The sequence below is a fragment of the Dermacentor silvarum genome, chromosome 2, assembly GCF_013339745.2.
Source record: "Dermacentor silvarum isolate Dsil-2018 chromosome 2, BIME_Dsil_1.4, whole genome shotgun sequence".
In the NCBI taxonomy this organism is placed as follows: Eukaryota; Metazoa; Arthropoda; class Arachnida; order Ixodida; family Ixodidae; genus Dermacentor; species Dermacentor silvarum.
The window spans coordinates 140,692,987-140,715,581 of NC_051155.1; the positions used below are offsets into that span (position 1 = coordinate 140,692,987).

At 43.2% G+C, this 22,595-nt stretch overlaps 3 protein-coding genes across 4 annotated transcripts in view; 2 read left to right on the forward strand and 1 right to left on the reverse strand.

Annotated features, from left to right (window-relative positions):
- The first annotated feature begins 833 nt into the window (after positions 1–833).
- On the forward strand, positions 834–12,661 carry LOC119441859 (ragulator complex protein LAMTOR5 homolog). Its single transcript, XM_037706496.2, has 4 exons — positions 834–1,053; positions 1,252–1,310; positions 1,476–1,593; positions 12,512–12,661. The coding sequence occupies exons 1-4, from the start codon at positions 1,019–1,021 to the stop codon at positions 12,573–12,575; spliced, it is 276 nt and encodes a 91-aa protein (XP_037562424.1). The 5' UTR covers positions 834–1,018; the 3' UTR covers positions 12,576–12,661.
- A 110-nt stretch (positions 12,662–12,771) lies between these two features.
- On the reverse strand, positions 12,772–14,008 carry LOC119441858 (cyclin-dependent kinase inhibitor 3). The gene has a single exon (XM_037706495.2). It carries the CDS (start codon positions 13,740–13,742, stop codon positions 13,137–13,139), a length of 606 nt encoding a protein of 201 aa, XP_037562423.1. The 5' UTR covers positions 13,743–14,008; the 3' UTR covers positions 12,772–13,136.
- A 111-nt stretch (positions 14,009–14,119) lies between these two features.
- Positions 14,120–22,595, forward strand: part of LOC119441862 (SAP domain-containing ribonucleoprotein) — a 40,447-nt gene continuing 31,971 nt past the window's right edge. The window contains exons 1-3 of one of the 2 annotated variants that reach the window (XM_037706497.2): positions 14,120–14,239; positions 14,474–14,576; positions 14,658–14,684. In XM_037706497.2, the coding sequence (XP_037562425.1) occupies positions 14,189–14,239; positions 14,474–14,576; positions 14,658–14,684 (181 nt within the window). In that variant the 5' untranslated portion in view covers positions 14,120–14,188. The remainder of the gene's footprint in view (positions 14,240–14,473; positions 14,577–14,657; positions 14,685–22,595) is intronic. The other variant, XM_037706498.2, reaches the window with a different exon arrangement.

The window sequence follows — 22,595 nt, forward strand, 5'->3', positions numbered from 1 at the left end:
AACACCTCATACTTTTCTGTAAAGGGCTTAACCCTACAGTGCAAGGCAACGGGGCTGATTTTTTCAAAGCATTGGGGTTTAGGGACAGTGAAGGCAAAATAGACTTTAAGCGGGTAGAAATAACCAAACAGAGGTTATTTGATTGGTGGATAAAATCAAGGCAGGGGTGAAATTTCACCCACCACAAAGTACAAAATAGATTAATAGTCATGGCTAGGTGGCGTATGCCACCGCCCGGTTTAAAGGGTTCAGCCTCATCCATCCATCCATCCATCCATCCATCCATCCAGTGCACAAGTTTTCTTGCACAAGGCCAAAAAACCGTAGAAAGACTTAAAAAAAAGAGAGAGAGAGAAATTAAATGAAACTATTTTGCCCTGGCGGCATCCGTAAACAGTTTCAAAGGAGATTATCGGCGGCTGTAACGACCGCCGAGAGGCCGAGAAGATCGTTTCTTTACAGCTGGTACATGGCCGTTATACGTGGCTGTTATAATCCCAGTTATAAACTAAATCCACAAAGCTCACTTTATGAGTAGCTTTACGACTAATAACGCAAGCCGCCCTCCTCAGCGAGGCACCCGAGGACCAGGAGTGGGCCGTCCAGCGGGCCAGGGCCATTGCCGAGTATCTCGAAAGATTTTTCTCCGGCGATGGACCCCTGGCAGCCTAGCCCCGGGCACCAACAGCCTTAACCGCTGGACAAATAAAGTTTATTCCTATCCTATCCTAAGATAACGCTTTCCAACTTCCCGCTCGCGAAAATGCGCCCGATTCATCTAGTCTTGGCTAGGCTTGGCCAGGAGGCTATGGCTTGACTCACGCTCTCTTTGTGTCATGTGACACAACAAGTCAACAACGCCAAAACTCTAGCCAAAACATCTGTTTATCTCGCGGTGTGAGGTGGGTGTGTTGATAGACCAGCTGGACTTTTCAGAGTTTTGGTAGAATTCACACGTTGATACTACGCCCGGTCGGAATATTGGCATTACCCGCTTTTTCGCCCCTGTATTGATAGCATGGAAGCTCCGCTGGCTAAGTGCTTGGAAGAGGTGTAAGTAGCATGTTGTTCTTACTATTCATTATCACGTACGACAACGAGGTCTAAAATTAAGATATATTGTTGTGAATGATACTTGAGCCTCCATTGACTGCCGCGAGTCTTGCAGTCTCTGCATTTAACGCAGTGTGTTTACTTTACTGGTACTCGCAGATAAGATTGCAGGATTGGTTTCGTTATAATTTTTTTCAGCGTGGACACTGGAGCAGTTGGAGTTATTTGTGCCGACAGACATGGCTTGGCTCTGCACAGTAAGTGCGAACTCTGCAATTGTTCCGTTTCAGTCGGTGTACGTGTGGAGATCAGTGTATTAATTTTCACTTCTCACCTGATATTATAGTATGATATGACGCATTGCCACCCACGAGTGCACCTTTTATCATTGTTTAAAATTTTGAATTCTTTGTCACTTTCAGGTTCGGGTCCAGTGCAACTTAAGTCTGCCGGGGTGATCGCAACGTTGGCTAGTTTGGCCAAGGAAATCGACCCATCTTGTGATACGACTCCCACCATTCACCTCGAATCTGATTCACTGTAAGTGCCATCCGAGTGCATCTTGCCAAGCTTATTTGCAGTCGTATTTTGCACAAGTGCAACTTCTGTGCCGACAGGTAGATGTCACTAACATGAAATACTTAGAAGGATCTAAATGTTGGCACTTTCATATTGCAGGGAGCACATCACACTCGTTACTCGAGCAGTGATATTCTCGAGCACAGGGCAGACCACATAGACACAGAAAGCAGACAGACGAGAGCACTGTACTTTGAGTGCACAACATTCTATCAGAATTTGCGCTCTGCACTACAGTGATCCACATTGTACAGCTTGTAAGTGCCACCAGTGAGACACTGCAGCTGTACTGAATGCAACACAACTCTTATATGGCGTCCTCACTTGGGTAACACATTTTCAAAAGAAACGAAGGGCCTTGCTATCTGCTCTGCAATTTGCATGGTTTACATTTCCTTCATACTTTTGTGTTGACTTTTGCTCAGCACTTCAGCCAGCAGGGTAAGCCACTGTCCCACATAATGTTACCTCTTCACATGAGGCAGCACTGACAGTATGGATAGGAAGTTTCACTTGGTTAGCCTTTCAAGTCTTGCTTTGCTTTTAAGGGTTATAGAATATTTCTGTGTGTGTGGAAGAGTGCTTTCTCTTGTCCAGACGTGACTCCTCACTCCAGAAAGCAATATATGCCTTAATTTTTTAAGCATGAAGGGCTTTTTGTACTGTTGTGCAGTCTTAGCAGGGAAATTCACAATCCAGTAAAAGCCGAAAATTAGAAGTGAAAGGAAAGTCAGTGAAATCCACTGAAGTAATAGGTCCACCATAAAGTGAAGCAATACACATCCCTACTCACTGACGTCGCTGAGATTAAAATCCAGCTCATTGGTTAAATAAATCACTGTCATCATGCGCATGATGTAGGCCAGCAGATCACATCACCTGCTTTTCAGAGCCAAATGGTAATCACACAGATACAGCTGACACTGTTAAAAACTTGTGAATCCAATTTGTCTGGTGTTTGCATAATTATAAATGAGGGGAAAAAAATGTTTGCTTCATTTTTGATAATGACAAGAACAGTCACTTGCTTTATTCAGCATTTATTAGCTAGCAGACCTAAACCTGACATAAAACTCCAGAATTCATTCATTCATAAATTTTAAGCTTTTTCTGCAAGCAGAAAACCGAAAGAAAATTAGCTTCAAAGGTGTCCTTACCCTCGCATGTCGTAATGACTCTAGTGAATGCAGGCATCTCATAGGGAATGCCAAGCCATGCTTTAACATGCGGGAAGCCTACAGATGCAGTTGTGGCTGTTTTCTCCAGAACCACAATGTTGCACAGACACCTTGATGCTTGCAGGAGTCAATACATAGCTTGACACAGGAGCCAATACTTGACACAGGAACCAATACATGGCTGGGGAGATGGAATAAAATGTGCGCTGTTAATGTACAGCAGCTATTGTGTCTGCCACGGCACTTGACATGCCAGAATATTCTATGTGTGAGTTGGGGTTCTGCCTCTTGGCACATCTTCACAGGTCTGCAGTATGGAGAAAAAGAGGGAGGAGTACAAACGGGAAGAACATAAGCACTGAATTTAAAGAATGGTTTTATTCAAAAGAGTCGCAAAGATTCCTGCTGCTGTGGCACAATGGCCATGACATTCTACTGCTGAGCATGAGGTTGTGGGCTCGATTCTAAGCTGTGGTAGCCATATTTCAATGGGTGTGAAATGCAAAGGCACTCATGTACTCAGATTTAGGTGCAAGTTAAAGAACCTCTGGTGGTCAAAATTAATCCAAAGCTCTTCACTACAACGTCCTTCATAACTCACTGGGCAGTTTTAGGACCTTGAATTCCACAATTTAATTAACTTGACTAATATGTTGTGTGCATACTGAATCACGTTCAGTAATGATGCCTTTTCCAGAAATTGATAGGGATGGCATGCTTGCACCCTTTCCAACCCCACCTTTTTTTCCCCCTCTGAGGACACATTTATGTCCTTCAAGTGCAGTAAATTCATCAATAAGTGTTTGAAGTCCTCATTTGGATCAACCCCCATGTATAAACTGTGTTCTTATAAGGAGTAATGCAGTAAAAACTTAATAGTTATTGACAAAAAAAAATGGTGTTAAGGTCTGTGAGGAATAGAAGTGCTGGGAAGCCTGTGCGCACGTGAACAGTTCACCTGCGAAAAGCAAATATTGCATGCTGTCAAGAATTTCTTGTTGCTGCCCAGTAGCCATCACATTTCACTATGGGGTGGAGCATGGCCACTACATCTTAAAAAGACAGCCGCGTAGCACAGTTAAGTTCCTGAGTCTTGTGCTGTGTTTGGAAGGTGAGGGCCTTAAAACGAGTATTGAAGCATATTTTCAAAGTTGGAGAGAATCTACCTTAAGCTTGTTAAATGCTAGCAAGTATGAGAGGCATTGATAAAGTTCATATTATCGGCACCATAAATTCAGAACAGGCGTACACGTTAGGCATCAAATCGAGCATATGTCCCTCTAGTTTTAGCAGAATACACAAATTGTGTTCTGTATAAGTACCACAGAACACCACTGGGTCATCAAAACAAAAATGGCAGCGTCCACTGAGAAAGTTGGTTGAAGCAGAAGCAGTGATTCGCTGTCTGCATTAGAAGATACCCAATGCGAAGGAGATTCATCCCGAGCTGACAGTGGTGTACGGTGACAATGCCCCAGCTTATGACACTGTTGCGAAAGTGCACAGGCAATGCCAGTGTGGTCGAACAAGCCTAAACAATGAAGAAAGGAGTGGCAGACCATTGCTTAATCAGTGCTCAGGCTAACCCTTTTAATGTCACTGGCGTACTGGTACATTTCCCTGTTTCTGTCCTGCCATGTCACTGACGTACCCATTCGTTCTCCACTTGGATGTTCGCTGTAACACGAAGTTAGTGAGCTCTTGCTCTGCCATCTGTTGTATGTTTATAAAAGAATATTTTTCCTCTCTTTCGCTTTGCTCAGTCTGGGTTTTTGTTAGCGGCTGCAGAACGCACCCTTACATGGGTGTAGTTGCCCCACACAAAACGCATGCGTCCTCGAATGGGAGAGGTGGCTGCAGCTACAACTGCTACATAAAAAAATATTACAAGTCGAAAATGTTATACTGGTACTGTTCTAACTGACTTGGAGCGCAAAGACTAATTAGACCAACAGATAAACCAACAAAACGATGTCGATATTATGCATGTCGAATGCAAAGCACAGAAACTAGGGAAAAGATGTCCTTGGCACCTTTCCCTGTGCGCTCACGTGACTCTTTGCTTACACGAACACTAACATATCCTAGAGGCATTCGTTACTGGAGAAAGTAAAGACCCATATGTGTGCTGTCCTAGTCACTTTGCAGCCACTTTCATTGCTCTTGCACCTTCATAGCGCTCTGTTAGACGTTGGCATAGCCTCCTTGTTTTCAGTGTTACTAGTTCAGGAGAGATTTGACATAGACTGCTGATACTTGGTCTGCAAGTCATAAAGTAACAAAAATGCCTCAACACTATAGCCATGGAGAAAGGTAAAAAAGAACTAGGAGGGAGCGTCGCATGATAAAACTGAAGCCAGAAAAGTAGCCCCAGCACATGATCATGTCATGGTAGGTTTTTGCGTCTTCCAGCACTGGCTCAGTGAACACTCTTCTGAAAAGACAATGCGTGCGACGGCAGTGTCTGGCTGTCGTACTCTCACGTTGCAATGAAAACAATAAATGTGTACGTGTCAATAAATCGTCAAAGTTATCAACAAGCTTATCGGGAGACAGTGTGCGGAAGACAACAGAGCAGTTGACAAAGCACCCGAACAAGTGCGCATCCGTTAAATCCTACTGGGAGCCAAACACACTAGTCTGCTGAGTCATGTGTTGGGCCGGCTTTTGGAGGCACGGAAGAAAGAAAGAATTCTGTAGATCCAGTGTACATACTGGAATCTATGTGCAGTGCAGCTTTTATGGATCTGTTAATTGAATGCTATACAATTGTTCATCTTCTGCACACAATTTTGCAGCATAGTGATTACTTGCCTGCCTGGCAAGATTCGGAGGCCCCCACCACACGACTATGAATTACAGAGTCTTTGGGATTGGCCCACTGTGTTATGACACTGCCTCCAGCATAAGCCCACTTTGCTAGTGCCGTATCTCTAGGATCAGCCCACTGTACTCACTCGGCGAGAAAGCAACCTAGCAGACTCGCCAAACCCTGAGAAAGAATGCATAGAATAAAGGAATTATGCAGTTCTGAAGGCATACATCTATTTCTGTAAGGATATTTAGGTACCGTTCATTTTTTTCACTGCATAATTCAGTTGAAAACAGAGCTGGCCACCAGCATATGTGTAGGGGGCTGCATATAAGACAATTGGTTGTATGAGTAATGTCGTGTGAGCTATTTGGCAAGACAGCTGCAGCAGCCACGGTTAGCAAAGTCCAGGAGGGTTTGCAAAGAAAGCTTCACTTAAAAAAAGCAAGGGGGATGGCTTCACAGAAAGTTGGCTTGCAAAGGGTGACTGCGTGATGTCTGCTCCCTCCTAGCTTCTTTCCTTCCTCTGTGACTTGCAACACAGGCATAGAGGAGCATTTTTGTGCTGCTTATTTCAGTCACTGTTACTGCTGCAATGCAGTATTTCTAGGCCTGCCACTGACAAGGTTTACGTGTTGCTGACGCCATGGACAATTACAGGGAGTCATAACCTGCAAACAAATTGTAATTTTTGACATTCAGCAACACAGTGACAGCAAAATCTTGTGCAGAACTATTGCGTGCAGTTTGGCTTGCAGTAAATACTTACAGTGTGCACAAGTTGGGCTTTGTAGCTGGTCTATTTGTTAAAGAGACTAAAGGCAAATATTAAGTCAAGCTGATGTGGTAGATTAATGCATGAGAACATTTAAGGTGTCAATATTGTTACAACGCTGGGAACAAGGTGGAAGAAGGGCACGAGCTGGTGTCGGAAGACAACAGCGTTAGGGACTTGCCTGCACTGCCTATCTATTGTATATCAGCTGTAAATAGATTTCACTGTTACTTCAATCCTTGTGTCACATTTTGGTGAAGGTGTGGGGTACTGGTTCCACGGAGCAGGGACAGTAGTAGTAAGGGCATCGGATCGGTTGATGGGGCAAACGGAGGGAACACCAAGGTTCGCCAGCTCTTCGCGAACGACAGACTGGATGAGGGAAACCGTCAGTCGAAAATCGTTCGGGGCATACGTCTGGGAGTTAACCGGCGATGCGGCTTCTATCTCTCGGCGAACGATGCGCACAATGCTCTCGGACGTAGTCGGCTGTGGTGCGGAATGGTCTTCGCATGATGATGTAGCTGCTTTATTTGGATGACGGGTATACTGATGGACAATTCGACGGCCTTTAGCTTCTTTAAAACGTCTGCATTCACTTATGGTGTCGTCGATGCTGCTGCAGTTCTTGTAAACGAGCTGTTTAAAGGTATCGTCAGCTATGCCCTTCAGCACATGGTTTACCTTTTCATCTTCCGGCATTCGCTTGACCACGTTGCGGCAAAAGGCAAGAACGTCTTGAATATACGTCACGTATGACTCGATTGGACCTGGAAAAGCCCTAATGGAGAAACAAGGAATGAAATAGATTTCATACTCTCTGCCGATCCAAGCATAGTGCAGGATGTAGAAGTGTTGGGCAAGGTAAAGTGCAGTGACCATAGGTTAGTGAGGTCTAGGATTTCTCTCAATTTGAAGTGAGAAAGAGTGAAATTAGTCAAGAGGAAACAGGCCAACCTAGAGGCAGTAAGGGTAAAAGCAGCCCAATTCAGGCTGGTGCTCGCAAACAAATATGCAGCTTTAGAAAAGGAAGATAAAGACAACATAGAGGTTATGAATGAAACCGTAACTAGGTTGATCTCAGAAGCAGCAAATGAAGTGGGAGGTAAGGCACCAAGGCAACCAGTAGGTAAGCTCTCCCAAGAAACAAAGGACCTAATAAAGAAAGGACAAAACATGAAAATGTCCTACTCAAGAGATCAGATAGAATTCGCTGAACTGTCAAAACTGATCAACGAGAAGAAAGCAAGGGATATTCGAAATTATAACGTGGGAAAGATTGAAGAAGCCGTAAAATATGGACGCAGCATTAAATCAGTAAGAAGAAAGCTTGGCATAGGACAAGGCAAGATGTATGCACTGAAAGATAAGCATGGTAATATTATCAGCAATTTCGATGACATAGTAAAAGCAACGGAAGAATTCTATACTGACCTGTACAGTGCCCAAAACAGCCAAGCTACTTTCATTCGAAATAGGGATGAACCGGATACAGAGGCTCCTTCTGTAACTAGCGATGAAGTTAGAAGGGCCTTGAAAGACATGACCAGGGGAAAAGCTGCTGGTTAAGATGGAATAACAGTAGAACAGTAGATAGATAACAGTAGATACGCAATGCCTCACAACTTCAAGTGTACCAGAGAGCTGGAAGAACGCCAACATTATACTAATCCATAAGAAGGGAGACGTTAAAGAATTGAAGAATTATAGACCTAATGGCTTGCTTTCAGTATTGTATAAAATATTCACCAAGATAACTTCCAATAGAATCAGGGCAACACTTGACTTTAGCCAACCAAGAGAACAGGCTGGCTTCAGGAAGGGATATTCTATGATGGATCATATCCTTGTCATCAGTCAGGTAATCAAGAAATCTGCGGAGTACAATCAACCTTCTATATGGCTTTCATAGATTATGAAAAGGCATTTGATTCGGTAAAGATACCAGCAGTCATAGAGGCATTGCGTAATCAAGCAGTACAGGAGGCATACGTGAATATCTTAGCAAACATCTACAAGGATTCCACAGCTACCTTGGTTCTCCACAAGAAAAGTAGAAAGTTACCTATCAATAAAGGGGTCAGGCAAGGAGACACAATCTCTCCAATGCTATTCACTGCATGCTTAGAAGAAGTATTCAAGCTCTTAGACTGGGAAGGCTTAGGAGTGAGGATCAACGGCGAATATCTCAGCAACCTTCGGTTTGCAGATGACATTGTCCTATTCAGCAACAATGGAGACGAATTACAGCAAATGATTGAGGACCTTAATCGAGAAAGTGTAAGAATTGGGTTGAAGATGAATATGCAGAAGACAAAGATAATGTTCAATAGCCTGGCAAGGGAACAAGAATTCAGGATCGCCAGTGAGCCTCCAGAGTCTTTAAAGGAGTACGTTTATCTAGGTCAATTACTCACAGGGGACCCTGATCATGAGAAAGAAATTTATAGAAGAATAAAATTGGGTTGGAGTGCATACGGCAGGCATTGCCAAATCCTGACTAGGAGCTTACCACTGTCATTGAAAAGAAAAGTGTACAATCATTGCATTCTACCGGTGCTAACATATGGGGCAGAAACTTGGAGGTTAACAAAGAAGCTCGAGAACAAGTTAAGGACCGCACAAAGAGCGATGGAACGAAAAATCTTAGGACTAACGTTAAGAGACAGGAAGAGAGCGGTGTGGACCAGAGAACAAACGGGGACAGCCGATATTCTAGTTGACATTAAGCGGAAGAAATGGAGCTGGGCAGGCCATGTAATGCATAGGATGGATAACCAATGGACCATTAGAGTTACAGAATGAATACCAAGAGAAGGGAAGCGCAGTTAAGGTCGGCAGAAAACCAGATGGGATGATGAAGTTAGGAAATTTGCAGGCGCAAGTTGGAATATGATAGCGCAAGACGGGGGTAATTGGAGATCGCAGGGAGAGGCCTTCGTCCTGCAGTGGACATAAAATATAGGCTGATGATGATGATGACTCGATTGACGTCTGGGCGCGAGTTCCAAGTTCCTTCTTCACGGCTAGTTGTCGCCCAACTATCCTCCCGAAAAGGTCGCAGAGCTTTTTCGTGCATTGCTCCCAACTCGTTAGCTCCTCTTCGCGTGTCTGAAACCAGACCCTTGCCGTGCCTTTCAAGTAGAAGATCAGATTGGCTTACATAGCGGTCTGATCCCACCTGTTACTTTCGCTGACACGCTCGTACAGCCGGAGCCAATCTTCGATGTCCAGGTTTTCGGTACCCGTAAACGTGCCAGGGTCACGGGGCTGGGCCAAGATGACAGTTGGCATGGTGGGCACCGTTGTGGTTGCCGTTGTTGCAGGTGGAAGAAGGGCACGAGCTGGTGTCGGAAGACAACAATGTTAGGGACTTGCCTGCGCTGCCTATCTTTTGTATATCAGCTGTAAATAGATTTCACTGTTACTTTAATCCTTGTATGGTATGATAAAACTTTATTACGGTTCCTTGGAACGCGCGTCACAATCCTTGTGACACAATATTATTGCGAACAAAGTTTTAGTGATCGAGAAATTTAGGTAAATGCCGGAAACGATTTGCGACTCACCCGGGACATACAAGTACTAGCGTGATGATGTAGGTTGTCCTCATTGTAGTTCTGTCACTAGTACTCGACCTCGTGTAGTAAAAAGATCATTGCATTATAAAATGGAAGAAAATGCAACTTGTCCAGTTCTATTCAATATTTAGAAAAAGACTCATTGACATTACCCTTGACAACGACGCTGTTGGTTGGAAAAGTTTCGTTTTCACACGACTTTGTGCTGCCCGCGTATTCGTGTTTCAATATAGTTACTGCATAGTGCTACACTTATTTTGCTGGCTCGTGAAACTCGCACAAACTGCAAGTGGCAGAGAACGGTCCACGTGACTTCACCAAAAGCAGCTGCAGCGGCGAATCCAACGCTCTATCATGGCTTGGTTTCTCCATGAAGACCAGCCATGGTGGTTTAGCAGCTATGGTGTTATGTTGCTAAGCATGACGTCGCGGGATCAAATCCTGGCCGTGGGGGCCACTTTTTGATGGGGGCGATATGCAAAACACCTGTGTCCCGTACATTGGGGTCACGTTAAAGAATCCCTAGTGGTGAAAATTCATCCGGTGTCCCCCACTACAGCGTGCCTCATAATCGGATCGTGGTTTTGGCATGTAAAACCTCAAAATGTAATTTAAACTTTTCTCCATGGCTGCGCGTTTGAGTTTTGCGCAAAAAAAACATAGTGCCATCTGTTGGGCGCCGTTTTACTCACCGATGGCATTAAAGGGCAGTGATGGTGTATGCAACGTCACCACTCCCTGCTCGGGGTGGGCGATTTGAATTGCGCTAAAGGTATGCAGATGCTTCAGATGCAATTTTCTCTTAAACTAAGTGTTTTCTTGGCATGAAACAAGCACTGCTAGGTTTCTCGAATGGTATTGTAACGTTCCACGTTGACTTCATATTTGCCTTTTAAGTTTAGTGCCTCTTGAAGACGGTACTGTAGTCTTGGTGATGAAACAGAAAAATCGAAATATTCTGTGGGCTTTTTTTTTTAGTGGTTTGAAGTTGCTGCTTGAGGGAGTTATTCCTGCAGAGTTTAGACATTTGATCTTGGGTGTCATGTGAAACTAATTTATTTTAGCAAGGCTCGGAAGCAGGCAAGTTGGTAATCCATGAGTAGAGTTGAAGCACAAAACTGACACATGGTACAGGGAACCAGATACAGACAAGCACTAACGGCCGTTGATCACTGCCATTGTTGAGGTGCTGTACAGGAAATTAGAGGAAATCAATGATGCAATTCAAGGGCAGGAGATTGCGGAAATTGAAAGAAAATATGTTGCAGTTATACTCTACATACGGATTATTTCACAACCTAAAAAACATGGCAAAAAAGTGAGTGTGAATGTAGTGCATTCTGCTCCCAGAAAACTCTCGAGGATCTGTGCATCAACAAATCCGGTCAAAAAGGAGACAAAACAGTGCGCAATCAAGCATCTACAGCAGTACGTGCCATGTGTAGGCACTGTTGTTTTCTGCATGCCACTCTTGTGCGGCAAGTCGTACTTAGGCCAGACAGGTCAGTGCCTAAATGTGCGCCTGCATGAACATGCTAACACTATTAGTAAAAAAAAAAAAAAATGGCGTCTAATGATTATTTGGGCAGCCCACCGCCACACATGTGGGTGCAAACCCGACTTTCGAAAAAGCTCGGTAATGTACGCTCCAAGTGAGCGCACACGAGAAATCATTGAACCAGGAAAAATTCAAAGTGAAGGGTTCACATGTAAGTGTCACGTCATTGCTTCTTTTCCCAAAAGAATTAACTTTCCTGAGTACATGTGCTGTGCAGCAATGCTGAGTTATGCACACTTCTTGTTGTTTCTTCTTGCTTTTCATGTTTTCTTAGTTTATATATACATGTGTACTATATATATACAGTGTATATATACATTATTTCTGTTTAAAATACAAAGTTAAGCGCTTGTCTGTATCTGGTTCTATGTGTCAATTTCGTGCTTCAACTCATCTCACTAATCTATTTTTTCTCATCTGGCAGACTGAAGTACACCTGTTGGAATGTAGTTTGACTTTTGCCAAACTTTGACTACATTTGTTAGTGTTCGGATTTTGCTGAATTTTATATTGTATCTGCTCATTTAACCGTGCTCTCAGATGTCTCGGGCTACGAAAACATATTCCATTATTTTCTGCTGTTCACCATAGGCCTGAACATCATTGTTAACATTACGATTATTGTCCTTAAGGTACAAGCACACACACACAAAAAAAAAAAGTGAAGCCATTTTATTATCTGGTCTCACTAACACATGTGCTTACCATTGGTGCCTCCTCTGAATCTGAATTTAGTCACTTGCCACTGTCAAATGTGCTGAATTTCAGTAGTAATGTTGCATTTGTGAACAAGAAGCTGTAAGCATTCAGTATGCAAGAAAAAGCAAGTAATGTTTGTAACTTTGCATTTGCAAATGTTATAAATATGTCCAATTATTTACATGTATAACATCATGGTAGCATCAAACATGGCCTATTTTGTAGAGCTTAAGAGGAAAGGATTGTTCATTTGTTTGTGCTTTTTTTCTTGTGCAGGGACATCATGATACAACAGAAGGAGCTGGTCACAGTGGGTGTCTACTCTGCAGCGAAGAAATAGTGTGTGCTTTGTGAAATGTCAGTGAAGCTTTTTTTGCTTAGCCTGTGTGCCCTATCATATTTAATGTGTGGAAATAAAGACTGTTTGCTGCTCTAGCTGTTACACCATTCATAGTTTTGACAGGTGTGCAATGCTCATATTACCATCAATAGCACCTTCTCGCAATCTGATCCAAGGATGCCTTGGATCAGGCTTCAATTCACACTGGGAAAGGTCAGTTTGTTCTACCAGTGTTACATGGACACTTTTGATCACGATCGCAGGTGTGACACCTGTATTAAGCAGGTTACAGTGGCGCCAGGCTTGCTGGTGAAACAGAGGAGAAATTTCATTAAATAGTTGCGTTGCAACTTGCCGCTTTAAAACACTTGTTTCAAGCACTACTAACACCAGGAACAAGGTTTTATAAAACTCCACTGTTCGCGTGGCTGGAATGTCTCGTACAGTTCTTGCACTTTCTGAACGGCCCACTCGGGCCCCCATCCTTGTACTCCCAAAGTTGAGTACGACGTAGGCAGTGACAAGGCCAGTTCTGCTAAGGCAGCGGCATTCGGCGCGAATCTATGTGCTTGTGTTGCCTCTAGTCGTTTTCAGGTACTCGTCCCGAGCCTGCCTGAAGTCGTGTATAAAGTTGTACTGCTTCACTGTCTGTATGGCACGTGTTCCCCGCAGTTCTTGCACTTTGCGAACAGCGCGCTCGGGCGCCATGCTATCGTCCAAGTTGAGCAGGAGGCAGGCGGCGACGACGCCCGTGCGGCCAAGGCCTCCGAAGCAGTGAACGAGCGCTCGTTTTCCTTGCTGAATGGCTTCGCCGATTTCGCGCAGGATGTCCAGCATTTGGCCGATGGCGGGCGCCGTGCCATCCGGCACGGGGAAGTGGTGCACGGTCATTCCGTGGCTCTCGTACTCGGCGAGCAGAGTCGGGACCCTGTAAAGCGACAGTTCCCCGCGCGTGCATAGCACGAACACGTCGCTGACGTCCTCCAGCTTAATGTACTCGACGTCGCGCACGACATCCCTCCAAGTCTCCTTGAATTTGCAGCCGGGAAGGGCGCTAAGGCCGAGGGAGTCGGGGTAGCCGAACGACGAAAGGTCTAGCCAGTCAATCTTTATGGGACTGACTACCGGCTGCAGGCAGTCGCCGGACACGTCCTCGTCAGAATCCATTTAATGAGAAAGCGCAGTGACTCGATCGAAGCGTCGTCTTTTTATGCGCGCGTCTAAAAAGCGTTGAGATCAATGAAGACAGCCCGCACAAGTGCCATCAAAACGAAGTTCGCCGCAGGAACGCCAGATGATGCGCTTCTTCGAATCGAATGCGCGCGCGTTGCGCGTGTTTGCGCCAGATTGTGAGGTTGCACACCTTGAAAGCCAAATGCAGCCAAAAGCAGCAATATGTATTAAAAATACATTAGATAATTTTAGCGTTAATGTTATTATATTAGGTATTTTTAAATAATTATTCTTGATGATTAACTTTCATGCGTGGTTTGCACTATAAGTGCAAGTTCCTGGTTTCCAGCAGTGGTCTCATTTGTACAACGTGCGAGCAACAAAGGTGAAGAAGGGGGAGGGAGGAGGAGAGAGAGAGAATAAAAAAGAAATTGTTTACCATGGCGGACAGCGTGGACATAGTAGGTGCGGACTCAATTCGTAACATGAAGGTAAGTTTGTCCAAATTTCGCTCTTCTTTCTAGGCTTTAAATATTAGCGGAAGGTACGATTAGCGCATCTTCTATGCGAATGGCGTAACATGTAACTCCCATCCACAGCGCGCCACGCGAACACTGATGTATTATCTCTGGCGTTATTTTCGCAGGGTTAACCGTTGCTTTTTTAAATACAACAAGGGCACGTTAGCAGGGAAAGCTGTGTGTTCTCCTCTGTTATTATTGCAGGTTGCTGACCTAAAGAGAGAACTCAAGGCTAGGGGCCTTTCCACGGCGGGAAACAAAAGCGAACTGGCAGAGCGCCTTGAAGCCGCTCTTGGATTGCCCAAAGGTAACTACTGCATAGCGCTGCATAGAAGTTGCTCTAGATTCTGGCCGGTTGCTAACTGCCGTATTTCTTCCTGGTTTCCAGCAGACATGAGCGACGTGCAGCTTGATGGTAAGTTTGCGATGCGATTTACCATCTTCATATTCGTAACTTACTGAGTTGCGTGGTTTTCTGCGGCTCGGAAGGCGACGATTTTTCATTATGTGGTCCTTTATTATGTCACACCTCAAGGCGAACGGCACCTTTTTACGCATTTTGTTAACATATGTCCCTACTAGCTTTGAACTCGCGTCACGATTGTGGGGTTTATATTTGCGTCTATGGGGCGCAGTGACGCGGAATGAGGATTTGCGACCGACTTAGCTATATGTGCACAATTCTACGAACTAAAGCAAAATATATTCATGGTAAACATACTCAACTTACCGAACCTAAGTTCTGTGATGTGCTGGATTACAAAGTTCATTACGAATGAGACATTCGTGCTTTCAATTGTCCAGTCGCCGCCTCAGGTGAAGTCTTCAAAGACGGCGGTACATGGTCAACTTTGTGTCAAGTTGAGTGGTGGTGAAATTCGTATTGCATTTTTTAGTTAGTTATACCTGTGTCACAGCGGCAAACTTAGTGTCACTTCGAGCAAGTGTACTTCAGCGCAGTGAGTGACACTTAAGCGGCGCGCTGCTACACAGAGAGAAAAGTGTCCTTTGCAATTGATGACACTGGTAATGGGTGAATCGGTAGGCACAGCATATATTTATTTTAAGCATGGTTTTCAAAATAGCAGTGTGTTATAGGTAAAAATGGCATTTAGAATAAAGTTTAGGGTAAATGAAGGAGTTCATTGGCAACCACAATAATATTATCGATCATCACGAGCCAGGCCAAGAGAGCGTCGCATCCAAGGCGAGCAGAGGGAGAATGCTGGATTCCATTGCAGATATCACACAGATGGATCGCAAGCATTTGGAGCGGATTATTGCAGCACTTATTTGTAGCTTATGGACCACTCCGAGACTCCACTCGCCTTTCACGCGCTGGGACAGTACAGAGAATTGAGTCAATATTGCATATTCACGAGCATGTCTGCTAAAGACACAAGCGAGGCGCAGTCAGCTTGGCTGTAAAATGACCAAGAAGTTAAATGGCCGCACCGTCATGCTCTGCATGATTTCATCAGCTGAGCAAGGGCAGCGTTCCACCTTTACTCATGCTCGACGAAGGATGTCGTCATTGATGCTACCATGTCGTCATTGATGCTACCATGTCGTCATTGATGCTCTACTTCCGTCCAATAAACTTGGGAAAAACGGCGGCGGCTGCACAGTTAGGGTGGCTAGCACAGGCATAAACAATTGTGCCGCCATTACACATAAACAGCCTGAGATCGAGAACAGTGTACCGTAGCATTTTTTTTTTTTTTTTTGAGTATAGCAAATTTTTTAGCTTATAACATTTCCAGTCATGAAAAAAGGTGGTTTAAAATTGCTACCGAATCGGCTTTCAATATAAGTTTATGTATCCTTTCTAGTATTGCTACCGACGCTACACACTTCGACGCAGCGAAGTGAACAGCCGGTGCAGAGTGCGTTCGCTGAGCACACTCGCTGCTCAGTGCATTCTGCAGTGAGTGGCACGAAGTGTTCCCATGTGACCGCCTGCAAATGACGCTAGCGGCGAAGTGCACTCGCTCAAAATAACACTAAATTTGTCCTTGTGACAGGAGTACCTTGGAGTAGAATTATGGTCTGTGTAAGAGAGCTGTATAACTGCCTTAACAATGTGATTTTACCTCGAACCCACTAATCTTGTTATATGCTTTGTTTGAGAATCACCTGCTTCATTTATTTTTCACACGTGTTGCAGCAGGTGAAGGCTAATAATAGTTGTATATTTATATGATAGTGGCTTCAACTGCAATAGTTACCTTTGACATCCACAAGTTCAAGCTACAATTTTAACATAATTTGGGAGTAAGCATGCAAATTCAAGAAGCATATGGATGCTAGTAGAGCTTGATTTTATGCTTATTTGAATAATCGAATACTTTATCTCCTTAAATTGCTGAGGTCTTATAGAAATTGTGTTTGCATGCTATACACTTTCAGCGTCTTCATGTATTGCAAAAGACAGCCTATTTTATTATTCTGCACATTTTTCATTATCTAGCCATGTTTTTCTACTGTAGAAGCACTGTGGATGGCCTAGGCTAATGCACTTATTCCATGTGGGTGAATTATGTAGAGGGTGAAAGGCTACAAGTGCATCTAAACGACTTGTCTCGAATAGCATGGCCGAAACAATTAAATTCTTTGCCATTATGGCTCTAATTTTGCAATGCCCAAGCTATCTAGGTCACAGTACTTCTTGGTTGGTACAGAGTTAGGGCGACAAGGCTCAGCACAATTGAGCCAGTATCATCTCCCTTGCACAGAGCACAACTAAATTAAAGGTTGAATCTACGTCATAAAAGGGCTTCGCAATAAGGAATGCATTACTCAAGTCGCGCAACTACTAAAGCAGTAAAGTCCTGTCCAACATTCTCACTTCAGTTAGGGTGTGTAAGTAGTAAAATGTTAGCCAATTCTGCATATTACGAACCATTTACCAACATTGGTGTTTTTAAAAACATAGGCAGGCAGGATGAAAATAAAAGGGTGCTTGCTTGCTTTTTTTCCATAAGTCTTATTTATAGACTGTTTTGTTCCTTTTTTTTTTTCTTAAGGAAACTGTGATTAGTGGTATAATGCATTTCAGGTATCTAGTTAGTGTGCTGCAAGGCAAGCTCGTCCTGTTGTAGGTGGGTGTATAATTTGAATGTGCATTAGAATGAAGCAGGCAACTTGGGAAATGCATGCTATTGTTTCAGGACTTCTTAGGTCAAAGCACTCACAGAAAATTAAGATGCTGTGCCTTGTGGAAGTGCTGGTGGTGATTGTCTGATTTCTGGATGCACAGCATTTGAAAACCCTAATAATTTTTATACCTTGAAATTAGCCATGCACTAGCAGCACTGCCGCACAGCATATCTGGGATGGCAAGAAGCTATTTGACATTGATTTTTTTTATGGGTGCTTCGTGACGGTTGTTTTCATGCAAGTATGCATGTGCTGTGGAATGTGCACTGTGCAGTGCTGAAACTCACCTAATTTTTTCCAATAAAATCTGCCTAGCACTATTGTTTCACTCCAAGCAGTAGCTGTTGCATTGCATCGAATTGGCAGACATCTGTATCAAAAGCTTTTTTTTTTTTTTTGCATGACTCGGAGTAACTTTTGGGTGCATTTTGGTATCTACTATCAGTTAGTGCTAGCATTTTCAACTGAAAGGTGCTGTATGCATACCATCCAGCTTTCCAAGTTTTTCGTAAAATTTACAGATTTGGGCTCGATTCTATGATTTTGTGAATGTTGTGTTAAGTTTTTAGAAAAATAAACTGTCTGGAAAGTTTTTAAGCCCTTGAAAGATGAAGCAGTGCAAGCTTGCTAATATATACTCGAAAAAGAAACATGATGATGATTTATTGGCACCCCCTTTGAATAGAGGCAGTGACAAATAGTCATGTAGCCTGGTTGAGTTAACCACCTGTGGTATACATGCTTTCCATTCTAGCATTTTTGTACACCATCTCAACCTTTTTTTTTTTTTTCCCTTCCTCAAAAACTTCTCTATCTACTTTGTACCGCCACCTATGCCTGTAATGGATCTCGTCGTATCAATCTCTTTCCTGTTTTTTTTTTCCACAAGTACTCTAAACGTCTCTTACTTATCTCGACTGCTGACTGGTTGATGCTTCCGTCCACTTTAAATCCAAGTGCTTCTGGAAGATGTATGTTACCTACAGGTCTCACTCGGGATGAATACCTTCGTATTCCATTAGGAGGTGCTTAGTGGTCTCTGGATTTTTGCTGCAGCATACACATGCTTCATCTTGTTGCGAGTAATTGCTCCGATATGTTTTTGTCCTTGGGCAACCAGCTCGAGCCTCAAATAGTAAGGCACTACCCTTCGTGTTATTGGACAGATTTTCTCTTCCGATGTCTTTCGTCCCATTCTTGTAAATCTCCATGGTCTTTTTTGTTTCCATTCTTTGCATCCAATTTACTGTCTCCATTTCTCAATCTTTTTGATAACTCCTGGTTGCCTATTTACACTTTCAGTTACCCTGTACTTGGTTGCCAAGTTTATTGACCTCTTCCTCCATTCTGTGTCCACGCTTTTCAGGTACAGATACTTGTGTACTTTAGCCACCCATTTATTTTGATACATGTTCCTGAGTATTTCTTCAAAACTTATTTTGCTCTGGCGCTTCTCCGACTTCAGACGAGGCTGAACCCATGTCACCCTGCATGGCCTCATTTGGGGTTTTGCCGTGGGCTCCCAAAGCCAACTGGCCTACCAATGTTTGGTTAACTTGCAACACCGACAAGATAGTATCTCATTTTAAGCACCGAATGGCATTTGCAAACGTTAGCGCTGGCATCATTACTCCTTTCAAGATTCCACGCACCACTTCATATTTATTGTGGCCCCACAGTTCTCTATGTTTCATTATTGCCGCATTCCGCTTCCCCTTTATTCTCAAATTATCTTGGTGGGTGCTTAAGTAAGTCTTTCGTTTATGTATATGCTGAGGTACTTACATTGCTTGAATATGGGTATGACTTGCTGTTGAATTGACACCACATAATTACTTGTCTCTTCATTAAAAATCATAATTCCCGATTTCTCGGTGCTAAAAGCTTAAGGCCTAGATTAGTCGCTGCGTTGCCACACGCATTCGCAAGTGTCTGTAAATCTCTTGCGTTGTCCACTAGTAGCACTATGTCATCCGCATACATTAGTTCAGGGACCTTCTGTTGCACCATTTGCCCATTACGCATGTAGGATAAATCAAACCCTAATTCACCGTTTTCCAGTAGTCTTTCTATGGATTGTGATGGTACCTGTGGCACCCTTTCATGGCAGTGCAAGGCACCAACTAAATGATTGTACGGCCTCTGAGATTGCATGGCACGCCTTTACTCTGGCCGGCGGGCAGGGGGGGGGCTTCAATAGACTGGAAAGAGCGTAGCCAGGGAAGGGGGTGTGAACGCCTTACTCTCCATATCGTGGTGCTCGAAGACAAGGGTTGTCGCATGGCCGGTGGAGGTGTGGAGAGGCTGAGGAAAGCTGCGCTTGCTGAGAAAATGTCTTGCATCACGTGTAAAGCGTTTAAAAACAATTGCATTATCACATTTAGCAGCATTTGATGCCTCGATTGTGCATCAGCCTTTGAGAAGAATTGTATTACAAGCGCCTGTGTTCAATTTATGTAATTTCTTTCCTTTACTGAGCCTTCACATACAATTTTCAAGCTGGAAAGAGTAATGAGAACTCGGCACTAAAATGATCTGTTCCTTCCGGGTGAACGCATAATTACTAAATGTGTGCGCACACACTTGCGCGTAAGAAATGCAGAAAGAAGAAACACAGCAGATTAAAATTTTTGGTGGGGATTTTTTTTTTGACATTTTATGGCTTTCTGAATTCAAAATGTTGGAAAGAAATTAAGAAAACCTGTCGGCTTGATGCATGTCACCATAAATGAAGCGTCTAGCTGTCAATCACTAGGTAAAACTGTTGTTCCGGTGCTTGCCATTTCTCGCAAAGGAACACGTAAAGAATTGGGTGATATGATTAAAAATAAATTAACAATCCTTTCTTCAAATTAAAAAATTTAAATTCACCTGGAGGGCAGTAGTATAAAGGGAGGCGCTTTACAAAGAAATTTGTTAAAGGATTACCACAAGTATACATCGTATAACAGAACAGCTGCTAAAAATAATAAATATACTTTCATCGTAATTAATCTAGGTAATTTTGTAACGGAAGAACTACATCTATTGCGTTAACGATAGATGTAGTTCCTCGATGTATCCTCACATTAGCGAGGATTTCTCGCCTAGTACCTGGCTAGCCTGAAAGCACCTAATAGAATTAAAGAAATTAAAAGTTGCAGCAGCCATCAAACAATCAGGTAGAAAACTCATTACCATTTCAGTTTACTGACATCAGGAGCGTGTTACCTAAACGTGAAAAATTTTGCAGTGTCATCAAGTCATCTGGCTCCCAACTTGTACTAACTGCGACATGGCTAAACCCATTCATCAACAATGTTGAAGTTTTGCTCTCTCCCCCTCATTTTGATATATTTAGGCGTGACTAAATGAACAGACGAGGAAGAGGCATTCTTAACACCGCTCACCATTTTGTTGCACCCCTATTGCTATCACTCTAAACCTCGAAATGGCTTTTGTCCTTTGCAGGGCTGTTTATCCACTTGTTGTCATTGGTGTGTGCTGCCACACGACTGACTCAGATACGTCTTTTATGAAATAATTCCATCATGCCCTGCAGCTTATAACGTCAACTTATAGTTATTTGGCGACATTAACTTTTGTTCAATTACTTGGTGCAAACCTTCATTGACAACTTTAAAACACAACATTGAGAGTAATGTTTTAACGCTTGCCTCACATTTAACTCATCTCAAGTTGTAACTTCCGTTACTTGACCTGATATTTGCATCCCATTCTGTTAACATACCCCGGCTCACTTATCTTGATGAAATAAGTGATCACGTAACCATTCACGAATCCTTTGTATGCAAACATAAACATTCTCCTAAAGCTAAAAAAAAAAACACTTTGTGAAAAGGGTGATTACGAGAGTATTAACAGGGAACTGAGTTTTGGCATTCCTTATCAGTAGACTTCTTTTTTTGCTTCGTTGAATTAAACTGGTCGCTTTTTAAATTGGAGATGCTTAGGCTCATCAATAAATACATCCCTACAGCTTCCATAAAGAAACGAGCTACGTATCATGGTTTTATTGTAAGTTAAAAAGGCCCAAAAATAAAAAAAAATAGTCATTTTAGGCAAACTAAGTTTTCCGGTGACTCATGCACGTGGGATAGGTATTGCACTGCCGCTAAGGTGTTTGACTCTGCTTTGGCTCAAGCCAAATGCTCATTCTTCAAATTCGCATCGTGCAGCTTTTTGCAAACCAACCCTGAACAATTTTGGAAAATTATCAATCCAAAACAAGCTAAAACATCTATTTATCTTCAAGACTTCACTGGTAAACCCATTCCTAGTATTGCAATGGTGGAAATGCTCAATTCTGTGTTTTGTTCGGTTTTCACTAAAGAACTCAATAATGACATCCCACATTTCCCACCCTTTGATTACCACATTATGTCAGACATCACATTTTCCCCTGAGGGTATTGCCAAGATAATTGACTCATTAAAGCAGTCTTTAAAGCAGCCATTAAAGCAGTCGGAGGGGACGCTCGTAGACTGGAGGGTTCACGCTTGACCCAATTGGTGTGTCTTAGCTCCTGGGATGGCTCAGCAATTAGCTGGTTCATCTGTTGAACGGCCATGGCGGCTAGCAGCTGCCATAGCGAAACGGCATAGAACACACTTTCCCAACAGTTTCTCGGTTCCAGTGTCAAGGTCGGCGACGAAGTGGCATCCAGCAATCGCGTATTCATTGAAACGTGTCTTGCCATGGTGTCGCCGCTTATTTATGTATTTTCAACTTCACGAAGTTCATCACAGGAATGCAGGGGAAGGTTGAAGGTCGCTGCTCCCACTGTCCGATCGTAACAGAGTCCACTCCTTTATCTAATTTACATTAACAACCTACCTGCAGATATTTATTCAAGGGTATGCTTGTTCACAGATGGCTGTGTCATTTATCGCCCAATCATTGACTTTGATAACCTGGCTCTCCAAGACGATTTACTAAAATTAGGTAAATGGTATCGTGACTGGTTAATGCTTGTGAATACTAGTAAAACATCTTTAGTTTCTTTCCATAGATGCTATTAATACCCAATGTATAAATACTCTCTTAATGGCAATGACATCACTTCACACTCTTGTGCCATGTACTTAGGCATTAATATCTCCCACAACCTAACTTGGGCAATGCACATAACCAGGATTACTAACAACACTAACCGAACTTTAGGTTA

Excerpts from the sequence above, each read along its gene's own strand:
- LOC119441859 (XM_037706496.2), top strand. The coding sequence starts at position 1,019 with ATGGAAGCTCCGCTGGCTAAGTGCTTGGAAGAGGT. Across the intron at positions 1,311-1,475 it reads ACATGGCTTGGCTCTGCACA|GTTCGGGTCCAGTGCAACTT; the intron begins GTAAGTGCGAAC and ends TGTCACTTTCAG. Across the intron at positions 1,594-12,511 it reads CACCTCGAATCTGATTCACT|GGACATCATGATACAACAGA; the intron begins GTAAGTGCCATC and ends TTTCTTGTGCAG.
- LOC119441858 (XM_037706495.2), bottom strand. The coding sequence starts at position 13,742 with ATGGATTCTGACGAGGACGTGTCCGGCGACTGCCTGCAGCCGGTAGTC.